This window comes from Stegostoma tigrinum, chromosome 13 (assembly GCF_030684315.1).
Source record: "Stegostoma tigrinum isolate sSteTig4 chromosome 13, sSteTig4.hap1, whole genome shotgun sequence".
Taxonomy (NCBI): Eukaryota; Metazoa; Chordata; class Chondrichthyes; order Orectolobiformes; family Stegostomatidae; genus Stegostoma; species Stegostoma tigrinum.
This window is the reverse complement of record NC_081366.1, coordinates 39682436-39706184: the sequence shown is the minus strand read 5'-3', so window position 1 is coordinate 39706184 and position 23749 is coordinate 39682436. Positions and strand designations below refer to the sequence as shown.

Here is a 23749-nt window from a genome sequence, read left to right as displayed (position 1 = left end):
CCACTCCGGAGCGTGTGTGGTCCGTGAGTGTCTGCACATACACAATCCCTGAGGCTGCTTGTTCCTATCTCTACTTAAGACTCTTCAACTCCGTATTCAACCTTTTTCATACTGCAGCCCTCCTTAATTTTTACCTGTACATGGTGGATGATCGAATGCAAATTTCTTGTGTGGTGTCTTATAACAAAAAGATGACTAGCCTGACATTGCCAGCTTCACTCCCTTTGAAAAAGTGCTGCTGAACTTGGGTGAAAATGGGATGGGTAATGAAACCGTGGATAATGAGATGGGTGTACAGTCCTGGGAAAATGAGTGCCCATAAGAACAAGTCTAAAAAACCCTTCTGCATGTGCAGAACATCATGTCCATGTGTTCATCATGGCTCATACATGATGATGAATATTCAGAAGGAAGGGTTGGAAAGTCCTCTCATCAGTCTAATTCCTTTAGTTTATTATAGATAAGAACAGTAAGGTACTGAGCTTGAGGGACAAGCCCTGCTCACCCCCAATGCCAACCCCACATATGGATAGAGATTAGATGCTCTTTCATTTCATTCTCCAATACTTAACTCCAGATGGAGGTAGTCAGTGTGGAATGATGGGATGCTAATAAATCAGGCTGCTTTGTCTTGGATGGTATTGAGTTTCTTGAGTGTTGTTACAGCTGTACTCATCCAGGCAAGTGGGGAGTATTCCAGCACACATCTGACTTGTGCCTTGTAGATGGTGGAAAGATTTTGAGGAGTCAGGAGATGGACATTGTTATGTCAGCCAGTAGTAATGGGGTTACAATCGGATGAGCACAGCACAGACATGCCTGAATTGCTGATGAAGGTGGTGACACCTGACGTCGCTCATATTTAGAGGACTAAGGGAGGCCAGAGCAATGGTCACTTTCAGGTTGATTATGGAGTCATCCACAAGGCAGCTGATGCCAGAGCTGCAGTGTCAGATACCTCCTGTAATTGGTTGGGAAGCCATCAGGGTTTATCTGATGGTGTCACCAAATAAGGTCCCTCCTAATACAGCTGAGTGCCTCCAGGAGCATTCAGTGACTTGTCATTGGGCCCGAAACTCGCTGAATTAGCTGCACATGGGCTGCTACATCTGGTGTCCCCACCACTGGCAATATACAGTGGTTGTGGTTCCAACTCCCTTCTTGCTGCTTGTCTCTGCCATATTGCCAGGTCTCCCACCTTGCAGACTCCCTCTAAATGGTTGGGAAAATTCAACCCTAAAATTTCACCAACTTTGGTTATGTTTCCCCTTGTGTATCCCCACTACAGTCTTCCAGCTGGCAGTAGTGCCATCAACCATTTAAGCCCTAAAATCTGGAATTATCCCTCCTAAACCTCACCAACTCTTCCTTTCCTTCTTTATAATTAGCTAATATTTTTACTCAGCTTTTTCTTGTCTCCTTCATTGGTTTAGTGTCAGGTTTTGCTTGGTTGTGTTCCTGTGAAACGCTTTGAAGTATTTTTAAACTATGTTGAAGGTGCTGTCTGATTAATGTTATTATTCCTGTTGTATAAAAGAGATCCTCATCTCCAGACTATATTACAGACCTGAAATTCGCAACTGAGGTATATTCTTGCATCTTATACCCTGCAGCTCCTGTAATAGAAAATAGGTGTTATGGTGCACCTGAGGCATGAAAGTCTGTGATTTAAATGCAAACTGGTGCGAAGTGAAGGCCCTGATGGCCTGCATCTCAGCATTTACAAGAGTTGTGACCTACATGCATTGTTTACTTCAGTATCTTTAAGGCTGCTGAGTGAAGTTATATATTATTGCAAATTAATACTAAAGAGAGATGGAAACCATTCCAATACATTTGAAGTCTGTTCAGTAAAGGCCTTTGAATTTAAGAACAAAAACAGAAGTAGCTGGAAAAGTCAGCAGGTCTGGCAGTATTTGTGAAGAAATAAATCAGAGTTAACATTTTGGTTCTGGTGAGGAATGGTCAAAACGTTAACCCAGCAATTTCTGTTTTTGTTCCTGATTTGCAGCATCCACAGTTCTTTCGGCTTTTGAATTTAACTTTTTTCCAGTTCTTATGATTTATACTGTTGATCTATTCAGGGTAGGATTAGATAGATGGTCTGGTATGATGATCCTATCATATTTAGATGAACCATCTACCACAAGAAGAATAGGATCAAGCTGTAATTGCATTATACGTTGGGTTTTTGCGGCCTACCACAAACTCCCTCCACCTTGCTCACCCCAACCACTCCCAACTCTCACCCAAGCCTGCCAGTCTGGCTATGGCAATATTCCACTATGAAACATCTGTAGACAGCTCATAGACAACATTTGAATTTCCCTAGCTATTTAGAGGGAGTTTGCGAGCTGGGAGGCCTGGCAACTCATATATGTGCCTGGAAAGTTGATGGCCATTTGATTATTTGGTGATTCTCAGAGGTTGCATGCCATTCACATAGTTTGATTTTAATCTGGAGTTGGTGTCACTGCTGCCTGAAATAGAAGTCCAGGGTGAGCCTCCTTCTTCTTGTTTTGCTCACACCAAGCCATTTAATTGTCATTTGGCCTGATGTGGGACTTCTCTACCATCTAGGGAGGACATTCTACCTTCAAAAGCTGTCAACTTAATTAAATGGTTGACAACTTGTTGCTCTCAGCAGTGCCATTGGAAGCAGTGGCCACTACAGGTACTGCAGAAAATCCAGATGCACACTAGTTGATGGGGCAAGTGTAAATTAAGTGGTGGCTATTTTGTCAGGCCCAGGCTGGCAGGACCCAGTAAAGTGGGAGGGAGGGGTTTACTGAAAGGAGAAGATACAAGGGCAGATGTAGGAATGAGAAAACTCTTATAGGCACAAAGCTCCTGCAGAGAAGATACCCGTCCTTTGCCTAGCCATCAACTTCAGCAATAAAAGCTGGACCTGTCCTGCCATGGGTTAGATCCCAGTACCTTAAAGGCGGTCAGTAGGTGGTCATTTAAGGGTCCTAGTTGCTTCATGGCCTCCCAAGCACCATCCCAACATTGGTAAGAATGCAATGGGGATAGAATGCAGGGCCAGTGCATGACAACCTCACAGCCTTACAACACCTCCCCCACCACTTCTGCCAGCCTCTGGTTCCTGTCAAATGGCTGGGGGAGGGGAGAGAGGGATGGTGAGCACGGTAAACAGTGATGCCAAGCAACCTTTTTATCTGGGACTTCTAAATCAAACTCTGCAGTGCAATATACACTTATTACCCCGGTATAATCTTTACACCTAAAGCAAAGCCATAGCAATATAATTATGGTCAAAACCTTTTCGATCTTACCTGAATTTTTAAAAAATAACTGTTTCTAGTTTTATTATTGAAATAAGCTTGGGCATTTGTATCTCCATACACATCTATTTGCATGAGGAGCACAAGATGAATGTTATCTGCCATTAGGATAAAAAGCACTTTTAGAATTTAACATGAAAACAATTTTTGGGAATAGCCATTTTATTGTCAGTCATGGACAATTACTTACTATACTACAGCAGGGTGTATAAACCTCTGTTTGGCTATGAAACATTGAAGAATGTGGTTTAGTCCAATAATCTAAGCAGTAGTTTTCTGACTGGGACCTGATCACTCTCGCGAGATGGTGGGGCACTATCTTATTCTGAGGTGACAGTCAGATATGACAGGTATTTGCTTGTAGCACTTATAGAAAAGCCTAATAAATCCTCTTATGTATGAGATAGCTGTTAAACTGCCTCTTCAAGCATGAAATTCCCCAGTGTCAGGGAAGATTTTGCAAACCTTTGCTGAAATTCATTTCTAATCTTTTCTCAGTGTCATGATCTGTCTAATCATAAAACTTCTTTTAATTCTTTTAAATGAATGGCAATAGGATCTTGCATGGTAATTATTAATGCAGTGAAGTAAAGAGGATATTATCTGATTAGAAATAAAATTTTGAAGTTTTTTTTCTGAGTAATGCTGTAGAACAACCAAAAGCTGTTATTGAAGGGGTAATGAATTATTACCAAAACGCATGAGATGCCAATGCAAAATTTCATTGTAGAGCAACAACTGATAAGTATCTAGCACAGCTTCGAAGATTAAAATACCACTTTGTGCAGGGCTTTTTATAATAATTTGAATTGAAGCTCGTAATTAAGGAATATAAGAACCATTTACATTGTGATCGCCCACTCAAAGCAGGCATAAATAACTTGTGAATTCCCACTGGAAATAATTACATCTTTGAAGCTATGGGCAGAAGGGTTTGAGACAAATGGGGATCAAAACCTACTTTCACACACATCTTCATTACTGAACATTTTCATGCCAGGGGATAATATAGGCAATGGTGGGGGTGGAGGGGATAGAAAAAGTGATGTAGGAAACACAAAAAAAATCAAAAAAACATATATATTTAATACAAATTAAGATCCTGCCATGTATCACGTGTAAATGTGTAAGAATCTTATTGGATTATTTCAAAATAAGGGTCAAGATTGTTCCAAATGAAAAAGTCAGTTACTAACAAAAACTAAAAACAGAAGGGAAACAAAATATTGGCAATCTTATTTCACATAAGAGGTCTACATTGCAAGTTGATTTCTTCAAATGCAGTGGAGAATACTTTTGACAACATAAATCTTTAGTAGGTTGGCATTTAGATATACAATTAACAATAGAATAAAAATACAGAGTTGTATCTAGGCCATTAGAAAATACAATCCAGTTTGCATGACTGGAACTGATTAATTCTAAATGTTGAATTACAAAGTAAATGCATTTCAAAGTGAAGAACAGCCCTCAATGTTATGATTGTTATGATTCACATTGTTTTCCATACCAGGCATCTTCAATCATCTAGATATAAAGAGGTTTGCCATGTAAATTGCATTCAGTTTCAACTATTTTGACAGTTTTCAGTGAGAAAGTAAGGAAGTCATTGGAGTATTGAGGAAAATAGTGTAAAAAATTGTAAGTTATGGTTTGATTGGTAGCATCATCTTAGCAGCACTTAAATGACATATGCAATTAAAAAATAAACAAAATGGACTTGTATTCATTGTATCACACAACTACATATTAGTACCAGAACTGAGACTCAGGTTTTGGTTTTTGAAGCATACTAGGTGACAATGCACTGAACAATTATATTATCTACTAAAAGCTGTGGGCAAAGCCTAAACTGTTTTGATGGTTGGGTTGGAAAGTTTCAACAGGGACCAGTGGGTGCAATAAAGGGCCACACTGTTGCCATACAAACGTTAAATAAATTAACATTTGTTCTTTCCAGCCCTGCTTGCAAGGATTGTTTTAATTTAAATGGCTTGCCTTAACAGTTTTCCACCCTGTGGGACGGTTTTGCACTGGGCGAATGCCATACTAGCAACCAGCAGAATAGCGTTGGCAATCTAACAACATTACGGATCCTGATTTGCAATAGCTTCATGAGGCTTCTGCTTGTTTCCAGCAGGAAAATTGATGCATAAATTGAGACCAACATGAAAATCATTGCTGTCAGTAATTTTTATCTTACCATTGCCCTGGCAGTCCAAAATCCGAGCCTAATTTTGCTAACCAACCCCATAGTATAAAGATTAGATAGGGTACTTTAATAAATAGTTGATTATTTATAAAACTGTGCAAGTAAGTGCAGAACAAATGCATTCTTTTAATCCTGCTTCACTATAGGAAGGCTGATTCAACAGACCAAGCAATAGATGAATCTCCAGAGAATCACAGGTATATTCGTGTTAAGATTGGAACACTTATTCTCAAATCTATTACTTGGTATACAACATGTTATGTTGTAAAATACCACTTCAAATGACTTCAAGAAAGGTTAAAGTTAAATAAAAGTTAGAGGTGTAATGAGCATTGCAGCCATCATTGATTGAAGTGATGTAAGTTTTCCCTTAAATAATTGTTTCTTTTTCTAAAATCAAAAACATAATGTGACATTCACCTTCTGCAAAATATTTTACTCGCCCTCTCTTTTTTTTCCAGCCTGCCCCATTAAGATGAAATGTGTCCTGGTTTCCAGCATTTTTCTGCTAAATGCATGTCATATGTTTTATGAAAACAACCAGCCTACAAACTTCAAGATTCACAGATCTTGAAGATAGAGATCCAGCAGTGTAAGAGTTCTTGCCAGAAATGTTTCAGTGCCAATAAACATAGAATCACTGGAGTGCACAAATTCATGCTTATTTTTAATACACATGATCACAGTCTTTTGAAGAACTAAAGGCAGCAATTAACTTTAAATAAAGTATTTAAAAGTCACACACTGCACCTACTTCTTTAAAGAAAAGAAACTGATGCTACAACTTTATGCCTTATGCTTTATCATTTCTGAAGCAAATCAATTGTAGAAGGAGTAATATAAATGGAATCTTCACAGCTGGCTGCTGGGCCTTCTCACAATTGTGCTTAAGATGAATACATTGTGGGAATTTGAGAAAACAATTAATCATTAAATTGTGGGCACTGTGTTTCCTCAGTTGCATGTTATAGATTTATGCTCTGTGCTGTTTGGCATGCAGTGTTTTACACCAAGCATTGGGGTTCATTGAAAGTAAAGAATATAGGTTTATTTCAAAATGGATAATGCTAATTCCATATTTCACAGCCCTGCACGGCAAACAGTTGAAATGTACCAATAAAAGATTTGCAGAACCCATAATAAACCTGCACTAAAAAGGACAAGAGATGAAAAGTTATGCAGTTCATTAAAAAACATGTTAAATCTTTCATTCCTAGCTTTCCATGCATCAATCCATTTGGAATGGTTAAGACATGCAAAATCATGTTGCAAAAATCCCATCAAAAACAAATTACCACAAAGTTGTTGCTTATTAATTCCCAGTTTCCAATCTGACCATTTTCAAAATATATTTGAGAATAACATTAAAATGAAAGGGGTCTGAAGTTTTTGTCAAATGGTGCTTTTGTACTTTTCTGGTGAAAACAGTTGAGAATGATGATGAAGAAAACTCAAATAACTGCAAATGTTGCAGATTCTTAAGTGACGTCTAAATGTCACGTCTGGTTTGCACTGACCTTTGAATTTTTATGTTGGTGTGATTGTCAGTAAAGTAGAGTCAGATAACATGCTGCCAATCTGATGCCAAGGGATCCTGGTAAATTCCTAGGTTGAGATGGGCTGCAGATATTAATCTAATCTTCGCTGCTATATTCTTCTGGTTAAAAGTAAGAAATATTTATTAATCTGTTAGAGGGCAGAAAAATAAATATAACTATATACTGTCCTCCCAATCAACTAAAATAGAGTTCAGCCAAGGTGTCACTTGATGTTGCAGGAACCAGTACATACATAAATGATATCAGATACAGATGTCCATGTCCAGAATTCAAAGAATTATAACTGTCCAAATGTAAAAAAGACCATGGTAAAATTAAAACAAAAAATTAAAATGTATAATATAACAAGTCCAAGATAGAAACATTAAAAAACTGAAACATCAGCAGGAAATCTGGTATCAGCATACAGCAAAAGGCACCACAATATTATCCTAATTATGATGTGAAAATCTGGCACACCATCATCTTTAACTGTAAATCATATTTTACATATAAATACATGTTTTCCTATAAAAGACTTTCCTGTTAGCTGTAAGACAACTTTGCTAAAATGAAAATAAAATGTTTAATTTAATTTTAGAATATTTGATAATTATATAAAATAAAATATTTTTACAGTTGCAGATCTATGGCATTTACACAGGGGTCGAGTCTTGATTTGATTTTACACGTGTCATTCGGGTGTGTAAGTCCTCTCGTACATTGTGCCTATTGGATGAGTAAGTCCTACTATCAGAAGACCGGAATACTGACGTTTCTATGTTTGCTGCTGGAGGGTTCTGAGTGCTTAAGAAAGGTGTATGCTCTCCTGCTTTCTCACCATCAGAATCAGTGTCAGAGCAGCAACTTTCTGAGTTTGAGTCACAATCGCATTCAGATCTGTGTGAAATGTGACCATTTGGTTTCGTTTTTCTCCATCTTCTACTGCTGTTTGCCGTTTTCTTTGGTCTTTCTAATGCTGGGATGTACTCTTGTGTTGTTTCGTACTCATCATCCTCTGCCATTCTCATTGGACTAGGGGGTAGACTTCCAAAGCTGTCATGAAGATAGCTGTGGCGTTGCTTGTAGGGGTCGTGTCTCTGGTTGTCTTGTTGGTACTTGTGGTATCTTCTCAACAAAGGCTGTTCATCCTCCACTGTATATCCAACTGCTGCTGGAGGCAATGACGTTGCATGGGTAGATCCATGGGGAGACATCTCAAAACCAGGCACATATGAAGGGAGAGAGTAATGCAAATCAACAGGCGATAACCGAGCTGGTGTTGTGAGGGCAGACACATACCTAAAGAAAATCAACAGCATCGTGACTTGACATTGTGCAAGGTAGTTTAAATAAGTGCAAATAGATCCATTTTAAATTGTCAGTCTGCAGGATATATTCCATTTCCATGACTTTATCTTTTCAAATTTTCCCTGCATCGACTATTCCTCCTGACCTCATGCAGGTTTCTGTGATGAATGTCTATTTGCAGATGCTGATTCTTGACTGGGAATCCGTGTATGATGGGATACGCAGATCTCAGAGCATAATTTTTGAGGAGGCGGCCAATTAAGAGCCGCCATCAGTCTTATCCAATTGAATGTCGAGGCTAGGTGACTGAGTCTGCATTGACCAACCAGCACTTAGCTACAGTGGGAGCTGTGCCCCCCCACCCCACCCCACCTTTGACAGTAACAGTCTCACTGTTGGAAATGGGAGCTTCCAATGTCAGACAGAGGGAGCACATCAAGAGGGAGGCACCTTTGGAGGACACCATGAAAATATAAAGAGGGACATCTTCCAGGCTATCATTATGAATCAGTCGGAACCCATCCACAGAACAGCTTGTGCCTGCAACCATGGTCAGCATATCACCGTGACATAGAGGGGTGTGTTAGAAAATAACAGATGGAGTGCTAGCTTTCACTCCATCTGCCTAGAGCTCTAGCTGGGATGTCACCTCCAATCATCAACCTTAAGGGACCCCCACAGCTACCTGTGAAATTACAGTTGGTTTCTGCACATTGAACTTGATAGGGCCATTAAGGACCTCTTGGTTACTCATCATCACATCACCTCACCTTCCCTTCCCCCCACCCCCCTACTTCCATTGCCAGGCTGTTAAAAATTGGCCTCAAGACAGGAACATGTCAGTAAGCTAGAACACCAGCAGGAGGTAGCAAATTGGTAGCCCATCTACCCCTGGTCTCACACTGGTGGCCAGATAAAAATGTCTTTCATTGTTTCACTATTGCACTAGCCCTTTGTTGTCTTCAGCTGGGATAATTCTCATCATGATCGCAGTAACATATAGACTATCAATTTTCAACTTTCATCATCCGATTTTTAATACCTGGGTTGTTGGTTAGCAGACAGGTAATTAGAAAGTAAGAAAGAATGGATCTTTTTTGGAGCAGAAGTTGGTGACAGTGAAATGCCATAGTAATCAGTATTTGGAACCTAGTTATTCACAATGTATATCAACAATTTCAATCAGGGAATTGATTAATGCATTGGGATCAATCTGGAAATTGTTTCATTTGGGGTTCTGCTTGCTAACTTTCTACCTAATTTTCTAAATTATCATTTCAGGACCACATCTCTCTTCCTACCTAAGTCATTGGTATCAACACGGATCACAGCCTCTGGTTGCCCATCTTCCCCTAGAAGAATGTACTATAGCTGCTCTGTGTCATCCTGGACCCTGGCACCATGGAGGCAACATATCATCTTGAAGTCTTGTTGATGGCCTCAGAAATGCCTGTCTGTTCCCCAAACTAATGAATCCCCCATTACTATTACGTTGAAGCGATATTAATATGTTTTGATTAAACAAGACTGAAACAACTCTACCAGACCTGCATCTCCCATTTGATTTGCTCTTTAAGAGAAGCTCACATGTTGGAGATATTAAAAAAATCACCTAAATTGAAAAGAAGGAACTCTGTATTGGAAAACGCAAACCACCTGTATTTCATGGGGCAGCTTTTGGCAGACAAAGGTGAGGTGGATTTGCAACTGGAAGAAAGCTTGATCTCACCACACATTAACACTTCCATTAAGGATCTTGCATAGAACTCAGGATTAAGAACTTTATTTGTGTTTAACATCCCAAGTATATACAAAGAGAAGTTGTGAATGCCACAATTGGTTGATAGCAGTTAAAGACTTGCATGGGCCAATGGCAGTCCATTCGCTCAGTGATCTACAGGACTCGCACACAAGGCTGTTTATAATGCCAGCAAAAAGTTCTCAGGTGGCAATGTAGGTTAATGCTGTGTCTTTACTGAGGTTAAAGTCACTCCTTTACACAGAAGTGGCATTTAGCCTAACTTGCATGTTTCTTGTGGATTTGTTGGTCAATATATTTTATTGCCAGATTTTTAGTTATTACATTTTCTTCCAATAAATCCAAAGTGTAATAGTAGATTGACTTTTAAATTTAACTAAGGCAATATACATTCTGAAGTTTAAGAAACAGCATGCGTGAAAAAAACTGTGCAACTGGATTTCTGGAAAAAATAGTTTGAAGAGTCTAAAAAATTATTTTAGAATACACAAATACACAAATATACAGGGCTGTGATACCAGTAACTGAACAGTGTTATGCTTACCTCAAAACATCTCTGCTCTCCCTATAAAATATCATGGGGCTCAGGGACGAACTTTGATGAGCATGCATTCATTTGTTTGGTGAATTGCTTGATGTGGGTGTGGGGACATACGGCGTCTACCCTGTTTGGGTAGAAGTTTCTGTCTGTCTGTCACTGAGACCATGAGCTGAGTCGTACATTTTCTTAGCTTAATTGCGGGGTATGCTGAATTTTTGAAGAGGTTCTCGTTGTCAGGCCATGTCAGATTTCTCACTGTATCATTAATAACTGCCACATTAACAGTCTTCCTCACTCCACGGCATCCGTCATACCTAATTGTATCCCATATTACCACATTCCATGCCTTAAATAACCCGTCACTGTGGATATCTGCCAAATGTCCTCAATATCCTTATGCCCACAAATAAGCACTGTCACCCTGTCAGTCCTCTGATACTTACTCTAGGCATTGCAGAAGTTGGCAGCATTACAGGGAGAGGCCTGGAGGTTCTGCTGGATATAGTGTTGCAGATTCAGGACTTCATCTTCCCCCAGGACCAGCAGTGCTGGCCTCAATGCCAGACCATACGAGCTTGGCCTGAGGTTGCCACTAGGTGCCATCCGGAACAGTGCCCAGCACTATAGAAAAAGGATCAAATTCCTTCACCCTTTCCACCAGCATAAGTGCCACCATCTTCTTTCCAATACCTATCACTCAATCCATCTTTGCTAGTGTAACCATTTTCCACCGAGGCTCATGCTTGGTCACTCTCACTATCACCTGCGACACCTTGCCTCACTCGTTCTCACTCCTCCCCAACTTCCTACAGCACTAACCCTGAATCCCGCCTGCACAATCGAGTCACTCACTCAGGACACCTCCCCAACTACACCAAACGCAACAGCTCCGCCACCCACTTCCACCTTCCTTATTATTTCCGAATCTCTAATTCCAGGATTAAAACAGCCTGACGGACAGGCAGAGACAAGACAAGTGGTGGACTGACCGACATTTGGCTCCCCACCCCTTACTGGAGAGAATCCTGACTCTGACCACCCTGAGTCACTGACTGCCCACGTCTAAACCCTGGACTGATGCTGTAGGTGGAACGTTGACTTACTGTGCCAGGATCTCCTGACTGAAGGCTATCTCCCTTGACTTAACTGAGGTCTGCTAACGACCATGTAAGCTATCCCCTCCATACCTCCCCACCTATACTCTCCTCTCCACCTATCTTCATTTCTCTCCATCTTCGGTCCGCCTCCCCCTCTCTCCCTATTTATTCCAGAACCCTCTCCCCATCACCCTCTCTGATGAAGGGGCTAGGCCTGAAATGTCAGCTTTTGTGCTCCTGAGATGCTGCTTGGCCTGCTGTGTTCATCCAGCTTCACACTTTGTTAAGCTTTCTGGTTTTGTGTTGGGGCTAAATGGCGAGGCATGACATAAGTTACATATGCCTGGTATGTCTGGCTGAACTAGCAAAATGCAAAAAGGCACAGCAAGACAATGTCAGGGCTAGATGTTGTGAGCATCCAAGTAAGTCCCAAAGTGAGTAAGCACAATGACAGAGAGAAAAGAGCCCAGAAATGCAGTCCAGTCCTGTCCATGAGCTGGGTGCATGCCCCGGAGTTCAAAGTGCCCTTACAACATCATTATGTCAGGCATTACAGTTGCAGATAGAGATACAACCCTGAAGTGCAGAAGAGTCCTGTAAGTGCATTGTCAATGTGCCATGACAATGTCAATATATGTGGAAATGGGGTGCATGTGGCCAGTGCCCATGTTGAGCTGCCCTGAAATGTTGGCTCCTGATATGAAATATGGTAGTACTCTGTAGCAAGTGGTGATCTGCAATCACCCTGTACCTGCTCTGATTTGCATGTTGAGCATTCTCACATCTAGCTTGTAAGATAGAAAGCGGAATATTAATGAAGCAAGTTGCAGTGTTAATCAGGCTATAATCCTCCTTAACAAGCTACATTTCCCCAAGTTAGCAGCTCAGTGCTGCCTTCCTAGAATCTCACTACATTTTGCCAAAAATATGAAGGATGGATTGGGATATGGTATCAGAAGATATTTGTACAACCTTTGCGGCCCAAGGTCATAAACAAAGTTAGATGTATCAGACTGATATGCTCTGCTATCATTGAGATAAGAAGGATGAGACAGAATGTATTTATGCTGATAATGTCCTGAGGCCCTCAGATATTTTAGCCCAATTCATATGCATGGCCTGATGCACAGATCCAGGCCCAAAGAGCCATGCCTATAAACTGCAGGCAGAAAATTAGGGTATTCTGATCTTGCGAAATGTCCATCGGACTTCCACCAGATGTACAGCTGGAAAATGCCATTCAATTGTTTGAAAATAATTTGGAATGATCCAGTCCACAAATAAGAATATTTAGCACCAAACATTGTATATAATCTGATTTATTTCATACCTGTCACTGTGAGGTGAGTCTCTGAGAGAATCCACTGAGTCCCTGCAATGGAAGATTGGATGCCTTGTGTCATGGTGACTACAAACCGCACTTAATCTGCCTCGTGGTTCCAGGGGGCTGTTACATTGACTGGTTTCTAATGATGATGTCATCATTCCAGAATGCATTTCTGAAGTTCCACTCTCAGTCCGATCCAGGCTCCACGTGTGGTTGCCATTTCTATGGGAAACAGTCATATATTTATCAGACTTGTTGAACAGACGCTATTAATTGAGTATACAGGTAATGGGCACTAAGACAATAGAGAGTATCAAGTTTAAGATAAGCTTTTGTTTCAATAAAACTAACTTTTTGGCTTGTAGGATGACTACAATTAAAACTGTAACTTATGAGCACTTGCTACAAGTGTTAGGAAATGGCCATCCCTCACCATCACCCCTTGACAGTGAATGGCATTACCATTGCTGAATTCTCCTAGTACAAAACACATGGGATTCTGCAAGCTTTGAGAGGGCGGATGCTAGGAAGCTATGGGTCACAGATACAAAATAACAGGGGAGGCAATGGCTTAATGGTGTTATCAGTGGATTGTTAATCCAAACACCCAGGTAATGATCTGAGGACCTGTGTTTGAATCCTGCTATGACAGACAGTGGAACTTGAATTCAGTAAAAATCTGGAATTGGAGATCTAATGATGACCATGAATTCATTGTCGATTGTCAGGAAAAGCCCATCTAGTTCATTAATGTCCTTTAGGGAAGGATTCTGCCATCCTCACCTGGTCTGGCCCACATGTGACTCCAGACCCACAGCAATGTAGTTGACTCCTAACTGCCCTCTAGGCACTTACAGATGGACAACAAATGCTGGCCTATCCAGCAATGCCCTCATCCCATGTATGAGTAAAACAAATGCCTACGAAGTGTAACTTTCATTTATTATTTATTTATTTCAGTTGCGAATTTCATCTCATGGCACTGCTAGAAAATGAGTGGCAGCTGATCAGGTGTGTATTATACACCTCATCCTACAAAGTCCGCAGTAAAATCAATTACAACAGTGTTATCGCCTAATGTTTTATATATTGATGTGCGAAGAAGATGACAAATAAATACTAAAACTTCATAATCAATATTGCCAGAGCATTGGTCATGGATGTGCAACATCAAAATTGCCTCATCTATTACTCAATGCAGAAATGGGAAAAATGCCTTGGCAATGAAGTCTGAGTCAGAACATTTGCTTTGTTTTATGCATGAATATTTACCCAGGAAGGTAAGAGTTAATTGCATAGAAAATTCACCAATTTATATATCCTGGTCAGTGATCACAGACCTGAAATATTACGCTTCACAGATGTTGCTAGATCTGTTGAATATGTCCTGTATTTTGTGCTTTTATTTCAATTTCCAGTTCCCATATTACTTTGCTTATTTATTCAAGTTTTATTTATCATACATATATTTTAAATTCTGAGCTACAGCAAAGAAGAACTACATACCAAGCCCTGTTAATACATTTCTAGTGTCATAAATTTAAAATGAAAGTATCTATCAGTGTCAAATGGGCTATGAGTCAGAAGCTGGGAAACGGGATTAATGTAGTCAGATATTTGTTGACTGACGTGGACATGATGGGCCAAGTGACCTTGTGTTCTGTAAAATTCTATGCATTTATGAAGAAAATGTGATTTCCTGCCTGGGCATTGTTGCGCATATACCATTCTCACACTCTCCTATTTGTCTGTGCTCTTTTACAATGATGGGCCTGACAAACCCTTAATGAATAATGTTTTTCAGCATATTTAATGAACTAACAAAAGCACAAGAATTAATAACTTTCAAACATGCAAGTTTGACAATAGTGAAGAAGGGCATTAACTAACAGTGATTATAACGCACCTGCACTCTACAGTTGTAAACAGCTAATGAGCCATTTAATTAGAATAATAGCTGAAGCATCTGTTAACTTATTGTAAAATACAACTTCTTGCACAATAGTGAAAGGCAAGTAGAAAATCTAACATGTGTAACTCATTATGAAAGAACTAATGCATTTTCAGAGATGCAGGACAGCCTCTAAATATGCAAACAAGATGGTAATAGTGTAGAATGTCACTGGCATTCTTAAAGTGGCTTAAAGTCCAAAATAAGTTTACTGATTTAAATGGAAAAATAAAGATAAGATTATTGTAAATCAGTAGCGTGCAACCTGTATTTGGAATAAGATACACTGCTGGCATAAAGAAATAGGAAGAATCCCACAGCAAGTTTTAGAAATGGAAATCACAAGCATATACTAATTAAATTTCACAATCCCTCATTTGAATGATAATAAAATATTTTACTAATTAAATCACTCATTTTAAACCCCACTCTTTATATATTTGCAGGCAAAACTTCTACTTTAAAGAGGGACAATGCATTCAATGGTTAATTGCCCTCATGGCTTTAAAATGCCTGCATTTGAGAAAAATAGATCTGTTGTGAAGGAATCTATATTTTTGGATTTTTGTCTGTGTTTTGTTGTGGACCCATTGTGGGCTAGCACCTGAAGAAGTGGCCTCTGGTTGACTGGATGTTGGAACATATAAGGTACAGAATGTACCAAGGGTTGATCCATTAAACCCTGCCTTCATTAGATAATAATAGGTTATAGGTCTGTTCAAGGGTAAGTGTGAACATCAGCCAAAAGTGAACAATGGTTACTTGGATTAGTCTGAAGTAGGGGTGACAGCATATGGCTGCAAACTCTGTGCAGTTGAAATGCTGTGGTTAGCTCTCTGTAATTTAGGCTCAGAGAGGCCCCGAGCAGTCATGAATTCTGGCTGCTGAGGGGATGGGGCCTCAGGGAGCCATTTATAGCTGCTTGGAAGCTTGGATCATGCCACTGATTTGATACTGGTGTACAGCTTTGTGAATCCACTAGGACATAGTCTTGAGTGACGAGATTAAGCAGCTGCTTCAGCAGTCACGGGGGCATTCTAAGTTTGAATCCCATTGACTGACAACTGTGTTCAGGCCAATGAAGAGGCAATAATGCCTCCTACAACAGTAAGAACTGCTGTTGAGGAAATTTGGACGATACATCCTCAAAAGACAGGAGCTGAATTGCTCATCAAGAAGATGAACGCTACAGAATTCGCTGACATTAGGGTGGCTAACTAAGGAGATTTGTTCTTGTTGTCTCTACGATTTGATGTACAAATGGATTTTCACTTTACCAGGTGCAAATTCACCTGTTAATTCATGTTTGCATCATGTTGTTTCCAGAGCATAAGAGAAAAATGCTGAGTTTGCTTTATTGATGCATTTGTAGCAAGTTTTCTTCTGTTGTCTAGAATTGTAAAGTTATGTGACTCTATTGTCATCGTAAATAAGTGAGATTCTGAGTTTTGACTATTTTACAACAAAGTTATGGGTTCTTACTTGTAATGTAACTAAATTTGAGCATCTCTCTGTGACCAAAACAAAAATTGGCCATTTAATCTGACATTGTCACATAATTCATTCATGGAGAAGAATTTGGAAAGCATTAATTGTGAAGATTGAAGTTACATACAGAATTAGTGGAATGTACTATGTGCACATTCCCATTATTTGTACAATGAAATGTGAGGCTGGATGAACACAGCAGGCCCAGCAGCATCTCAGGAGCACAAAAGCTGACGTTTCGGGCCTAGGGTCTAGGCCCGAAACGTCAGCTTTTGTGCTCCTGAGATGCTGCTGGGCCTGCTGTGTTTATCCAGCCTCACATTTCATTATCTTGGATTCTCCAGCATCTGCAGTTCCCATTATCACCCATTATTTGTATTCTGTTTTCATGAAGATTGGTGGCATGTTAGAGTAACAAACACAACAAGTTTACACTAATATATACAATAATTCTGAAACCATTCAATAGCCTTGTTAAAGTAGTAAATGTTTTGTTTGCATTATCATCTTCATATGGAAGTGGCAGTACTTGTCATTAGCAGCTAATTACCTATGGCTGGATGTGTGTGTAGCTGTGGAAGAGTGATGAGATGTCGACGACAGCTGGCTCGCAGAAAATGAAGTTTCTGTTTCATGTCGTCTCACGTGTTCAGGGGCTGGGATATTTTTGGAAACATACTGTACATGGAGAAAAAAATAAAAGAAACTTCAGACGCAAGTAATAAGGATCACAATCATCAAGATTTGAACATAATTAGTGTTCGTAATTAATTGGTGAAGAAAACTATGATAAATATTCACATGGGAAACGATGAAAAGCAAATGATGGCAAATTACTCAAAACTACATATTAACAGGTTCAGGCTGAGTTGATACCTTTCAAGTTCCTTTTGGAGATTCTCTGGTGGTATTTCCTCGAAACCTAAAGTATTCCCAAGAAGGCTAATCATTTTTAAAGAAAAATATCTAACCTGTTATGGAGATAGTAGGAACTGCAGATGCTGGAGAATCTGAGATAACAAGGTGTAGAGCTGGATGAACACAGTAGGGTTTCTGAAGAAGGGTCTAGGCCGGAAACATCAGCCTTCCTGCTCCTTTGATGCTGCTTGGCCTGCTGTGTTCATCCAGCTCTACACTTTGTTGTCTAACCTGTTATGGTTGGTTAAGAATTAAGAAATCAACTACACAAAGATTTTTGGCATAGTGTTCAATAATAGGAATACACTTCAGAAGGACCACATTTTGACTAATCCACCATGACATCTTACATGTCATTCAAGACATTGTGGACATTTCACCACAAACCTGAATCCTTATATACTCTTCACAATTATCAGGCATACCTAAATAGAATTCACAAAATCCTGGGTGAGAAGGGAGATTTGAATCCACTTTGACGACTCATGTAAGTCGAGTAACCTTGTCTCTACTTCATTGGCCATAACAATCAGATACTCCAAATTTCTGAAGAAGGATCTTGCTCCAAAACATCAACTTCCCTGCTCCTCTGATGCTGCCTGGCCTGCTATGTTCCTCCAGCTCCACACTGTGTTATCTCTGACTCCAGCATCTGCAGTTCTTGCTATCTCTACTCCAAATTATGTTGTGATCAAACACATTTGCACTTAGTTTTAAAGTGATTAAGCTATTGATCTGAGCTGCCTGATTTTCTATTGACTGTGCATTGCAGACTTTTATTTAACTATATAATAACTTCAGTCTGACCAAGACACCCTAGAACAGTGATAATAACTGTGTGACCATTCAGTTATTTTGCACAAATCCTGGACGGTAATTTTTCATAAAGCTGAAATGTTCCGTTAGTCTCAAAAATTAATAAATGTTTTCAGCGCTCATTGGATTTGGTGGATCACTTAAACTTTCTCTTAAATGCAACTTTGAACCTGCTACTGCTATACTACAGCATTACTGAGATGGGTTTCTGGAAGCATGGGTGTAGGGTGGATCACAGAGCATTTTGCTTAAGTGGGTTAAGACCGATATCTTCATGCTTGGGCAATGCACATTCAAAATTGCTTTGCATCAACACAATATTACAATGCTAGCCTATTGATGGACTCAGTAGATTGTTGTGGCTTCACTTATTCCATTTGTTGCCAGTACCTTTTGCAACAAACCATGTTCCAGTATGGTTCAGTATCAAATCTGCAATGCGTTTAGAAACTATGTTGCTAGGGGCAATCTGAGAAGCATTTTAATTAACAGCATCTTAACCAAAATAATTGTGAAGCAATTAATTGAATTATCACTAAATAATTCCTGAAAACAGTTGTCCTAGAAGTAGTTTATTAAATAGAAGCACATACATCAACCATTTGAATATCTTCTGGGAGAGGACCAGGATGGTTGGGTCCATTGGCAAGGTTTCGGTTTTGATGGTCTACACAAAGATTTTGTCTCAGATGGCTGTGCATTTTCTTTCTTTGTTTTCTGAAGCATACAATAACTACAGTTAGTTCAAGACAGTGCGCTAAAGTAACCTCAAAAAGCCGTAACATAGCAGAGCCCGGAAATATAAATGTATCTATTGATTTGTCTGCAATTTTTAAAAATAAAATCAAATTAACTTCAATTGCAACAAATCAAAAACTACTTTAAGCTCATAAGAAACTTTACATTACAGCAACTGGATGGTTTAAAACCTTACTTTGTTTTACAATATGCCACTACACACACAATTCCAACGACAAGAAGAGCAACACAAATGCCAGTTATGGTCAAGACTCTCTTTTGATACAGTTCCTCAGCTTCTGGAAACAGAAACACAGGTACAACAGGGTTAAATATCTATTTCAAACGTAGACGCAAGCATCACATAAGCTACTACAGACACAAGTTTCACATAAAATGCCTGCAGCATTCCTAACAACAATTCTATAGACAATATATGCAAATACAATAATAGCTAGTGTACAAAATAGCAACAAGCAGAAGTTAACTATAATTAATACACAGAAAATAAAATTACTATTACCACCAAACCCACCAACATACTAAGGGCAGATTCACAAATAAACCTTTAAAACAAAGTCACATTTCATCTAGAAAGCTAAAAATTTAAAATAATGTGGTAAAATTAAAGTGTCAGGATGTGGAGGTAAAGTTTCAGAGAGAGTTCAGGTTAAGTAGGAATTGCTAAACTGAAAGACATTTTCAATTTTGTTTAAACATTCTAATTTTGTAATTAATTTTGAGCTATTGGAAAAACAGTTGAAACATATTTTCTACAACCTAGTAATTACGGAGATTGAACATTGACAGTAAGCAGACTTAATTCAACACTGTTTATATGTGTGCCAATCACAGTAATGAGAATGTAAAGAAATAAAAAGACAATGTAAAAATGGGAGACATGGAAGTGTTTTCGAAGAAATATTTGCTAACAGTTGGAAGTGGCACGTGAAGAGTTCGGGAAGTCAAAGACCTGGCAATAGCATGCTTGGAAGAAGAAAATGGGAACATTGAGGGAAGAAGCAGGCTGGGAAGGGATGCCCAAGACTAAAAAATGGTGGCCTGACAAGGCATGGGAGTTGGGATATATTTGATCAATAACTAGAATGCCAACAGCGTTCATTTTGCTGTGGGTGTGAGAAATGAACAGGCCTATGTATTATTAATCTTTTCTTATCAACCCTTTTGAGCTTAATTTTAGGGAACTGATGCGTTAACATCACCATCATATTTATCATGCGCGTGACTAAGGATGAAACAAAATCCTGTCACAAAATCTGAAAATCAGTGGAAAATCTTATCCAGGATGAAAATAAACTTATTGAAAGTTTACTTTCAAAGAAAGTGAGTTGTGGTACAAGTTCGTGAAATAGTTTTAAATTCCACTCAGTAAATAAAGTTAATTTGCTTTAGTTTGAATGTTTTGTTGATTTTCTTAGCTGGGTCCATCTCTAGCTGTTTTTAGCCGTGTGCCATAAAAACTGTTTATATTAGCTGCAACTTCAGCAAAAACATTATGACCCGCAGTCTCGCTTGATTTACAGTTAAATCAACTTTATTATAAACCACGTTTGGAGTTCAAAGAATAGGTCTCCTAATCTAAATACCAGCTTCACTTATTGAAAAGCTAACAGATGACACAAGCTTACATACATCTGGAGCTAACATGAAATTTATAGGTCAAACATTTAAGCAGTGGTTTTATGCTGTCTATTGACAACAGTTATAAATCTGGCAAGAGTTCTCCTGGGCCAGCTGCAGCTCATCTCTAGGCAAAAAGAGTCCTGCTATTGAAAAGCTGTGCTTATCTGGAGCTCAATGTCATCATTAGATACTGGACTCCTTTATTTTGGTAATGGATGGATTAGTACAACTAGACAGCTGCAGTGAGATCATCCCTTCAAAGCAAAAGAAGTTGCTAGAAATCCAAGGCAGCTTTTTACATTTGCAGATTAAAATGAATGGTTTTCCATACCCATAAATTCAAATCCAAGATGCTCTGCCAATGCAGAAAGTTGACAAAAAAGAAAGAAAAAAGGAGAACAGTTTCAGAGAAAAATCTTTAAAACATACCAAAATTATACATGTTATGTGGTTAGCTCAAACTTTGGTATAGAAACATGGCAGATGTAACATTAGCATATAACATAGTGCTCAGGGAAGTGTTTCCATCTCGGACAATGGGCACTACCATTACAGGCAAACGTTTCACACATGCAAAACAAGACAGGAATGGGTGGAATGCAGTTGATTACTAACAATTATTGCCTTCTTTTCAAGTCTCATGAAAAATATTATGAAAGTCATAGCAATTATTTAGGAGTAAAATGACATTATTTATGATTTTATCAAGTTTAGTTCAGAGGTGGCATTAACTGGGTTTTTGCATAGACTAATGTGTGTTAAAAGAGGGTTGAAAATCTTGCTACCAATTCAACCTAGGTATGTTTTAAATGTGTTTTTGATCTTATTCATGAGCAATAAGCCTCATTATTATAATTGGGAATAAATGTGTTATGGTATGAAAAACCAACAACAGCGGCAAAAAGAAATATTTTCTCATCCACAGAATATATCATTATCACTAGACTTTTTATTGTTTCTTTTGTTGTCAATTTTCTCTCCTCCTTCTTTTCGTGAAGACATTGCTATCATAAGATGGAATTCTGAAGACCTTGGATGCCCTGCAGTACGATAACCCAATGCTCACTATTTATGTTTGAGGCTTGACTGTAATTACAGGCAGGAAATAATATGAGTGGCAATGAACCTGATCCTGTCCTTATCTAACGTTCAGTCACTTGACAGCAGCAAAGATCAGCAGTCTGATCCAATTTCACTTTCTTTACCTTAATGGAAAGAGGTTCAATTGTGGCATCACATTCACTGATTGACTAAGGTCAGTTGAATGAGCACAGACAGAAGGACATTCTTTCCAACTTCCTGACCTCCATGATTCAGTTTCATGTCAATTAAAATCTCTGAGCTATCTCATTAGGGAATCTAAGGATGATTGCTCCACCATAAATCATTATTTACAATGAAAGATTTTCTCTGAACTAGACTGTAAAAATATTAGCTGGTATATTATGATGCTGAAACTACAAAAGTGGTTAAGAATGTTACAAGACTTTAGAACAATAGTCTTATTGATAATTTAAAGAAAACAAAAGTTGCATGTGTAAAATTCATAAAGCTTCCCCATTCATCAGCTTCACCTTGGCAGATGATGCAAAGAAATTTTGGAAGTTTCATTGTCTGTTCAGGAGAAACTTGATAGAAATTTACTTAATTTCAAATAAAATAATTTTAAACTCTATGAAATTACTGTACAAAATAATGGATGTCAAAGTATGAATTGAACACTTTGAGCTTCAGGTAAAGTTGACAAGTTCTTCAGTCTTTATTCCCATGTTCTTGTAACACACTCTGCAGTGTCAATAATTTTATATATTGAATAACCTTAAAGCATCTGGATATCAGGATTATTCCACATCTAATATGATATCACTCGAGAATAACAGCTCACAGGCAGGCATTCACAGTCAAAAAACAATTGTACTATAAAACAATCTTTGTAAATTAAATGAGAGAAGCAGGGCTACAACATTGAAATGCGAGAGGAATGCATAATGTTTTCGTAGGGTCCTTTTGTTCTGAGTTTATGGAAGAAAGTAAGTTTAACAATAAAATTATAGTATAGCAGCAACTGAATAATCACAGAATTCTTTTGGTGCAGGAAGAGGCCACAGGATGCATCATGCCTGCATTGGCTTTTCTCTTGAGCATTACTACCTAGTGCCTGTCTTCTGCTTTTTCCCATTCCTTTGAACAAAGGCTCCTGAAAACCATGTTGTTCAATACATGAAATACCAGCCAAACACAGCTCAATGGGAAGCCACCTGTGACTAATTGTATATCTGATCAGTAAATAAAACGGAGGAATAGACTGATGGCCTGGATCTTCTACTCTCCAGAGTTAGACCCTTCAGAATTCCTGATGTACTGACTTTGTGAGACTTGCTCAGGCAGTTTAAATTTCTGATGGTCAGTTTCCCAGCTCCCTGGGATAGTGTAGGAATATTTCAGATTTTGTGTTAAAACAGGAGATTTGTGACTGATCTCACTTACTTACGTGGACAATTATGCAGGAAATGTTAGACAGGTTAAAACCTTGTCTAATCCTCGTAGCCATACAACTGGCACCCTCCCCCACTCCCAACTCCTTACTGTCCAATTCTCTTCCCATGGATCATCCCTCTGCACACACCTCTTGACTCTCTGACTCCTCTCTTAATGCTCTGATTTCCCCTGGCCCTCTAACCTCCCATAAACCTTCATCACCCCAACTCCCTAACTGAACACAACCTGGTCCAACTTTACCTCCCAAATCTAACTCTCAACCAAACTTCCCCCAACCCTGGCAGCATCCTTTTTCTCCCTGTCAACCGTTCACTATCCTGTGACTACCACTCAATCCAACTTGACCCAACCTCACCATCTTTCTACTGCCTACTTATCCACACACCCTATCATTTTACCCACTCATACACTCATACACCCGTATACTCATAGACTACCGTGCCAAGAAATTCTGGGACATTTAATCATACCAGAGTGCTGCAGCTATCATTTAAAAACTAAACGGCATGGCTTCTGCCCAGATTTTGTCTGCTCCACCCGCTGAGAATTTCTGCTAACTAAGTTTGGAAGGATCCCATCAGAAGGTTGGCCGGAAAAATCACAGT

General features: G+C 39.0%; 1 protein-coding gene across 4 annotated transcripts in view; it reads right to left on the bottom strand.

Annotated features, from left to right (window-relative positions):
• Positions 1-4470: 4470 nt before the first annotated feature.
• Positions 4471-23749, bottom strand: part of LOC125458307 (pro-neuregulin-2, membrane-bound isoform) — a 641394-nt gene continuing 622115 nt past the window's right edge. For 3 of the 4 annotated variants that reach the window (XM_059650701.1, XM_048543492.2, XM_048543493.2), the window contains 6 exons: positions 20977-21000; positions 19198-19300; positions 18857-18980; positions 17080-17207; positions 13094-13312; positions 4471-8357 (listed from right to left, as the gene is read on the bottom strand). In XM_059650701.1, coding sequence (XP_059506684.1) covers positions 7712-8357; positions 13094-13312; positions 17080-17207; positions 18857-18980; positions 19198-19300; positions 20977-21000 — 1244 coding nt within the window. In that variant the 3' untranslated portion in view covers positions 4471-7711. The remainder of the gene's footprint in view (positions 8358-13093; positions 13313-17079; positions 17208-18856; positions 18981-19197; positions 19301-20976; positions 21001-23749) is intronic. The other variant, XM_059650700.1, reaches the window with a different exon arrangement.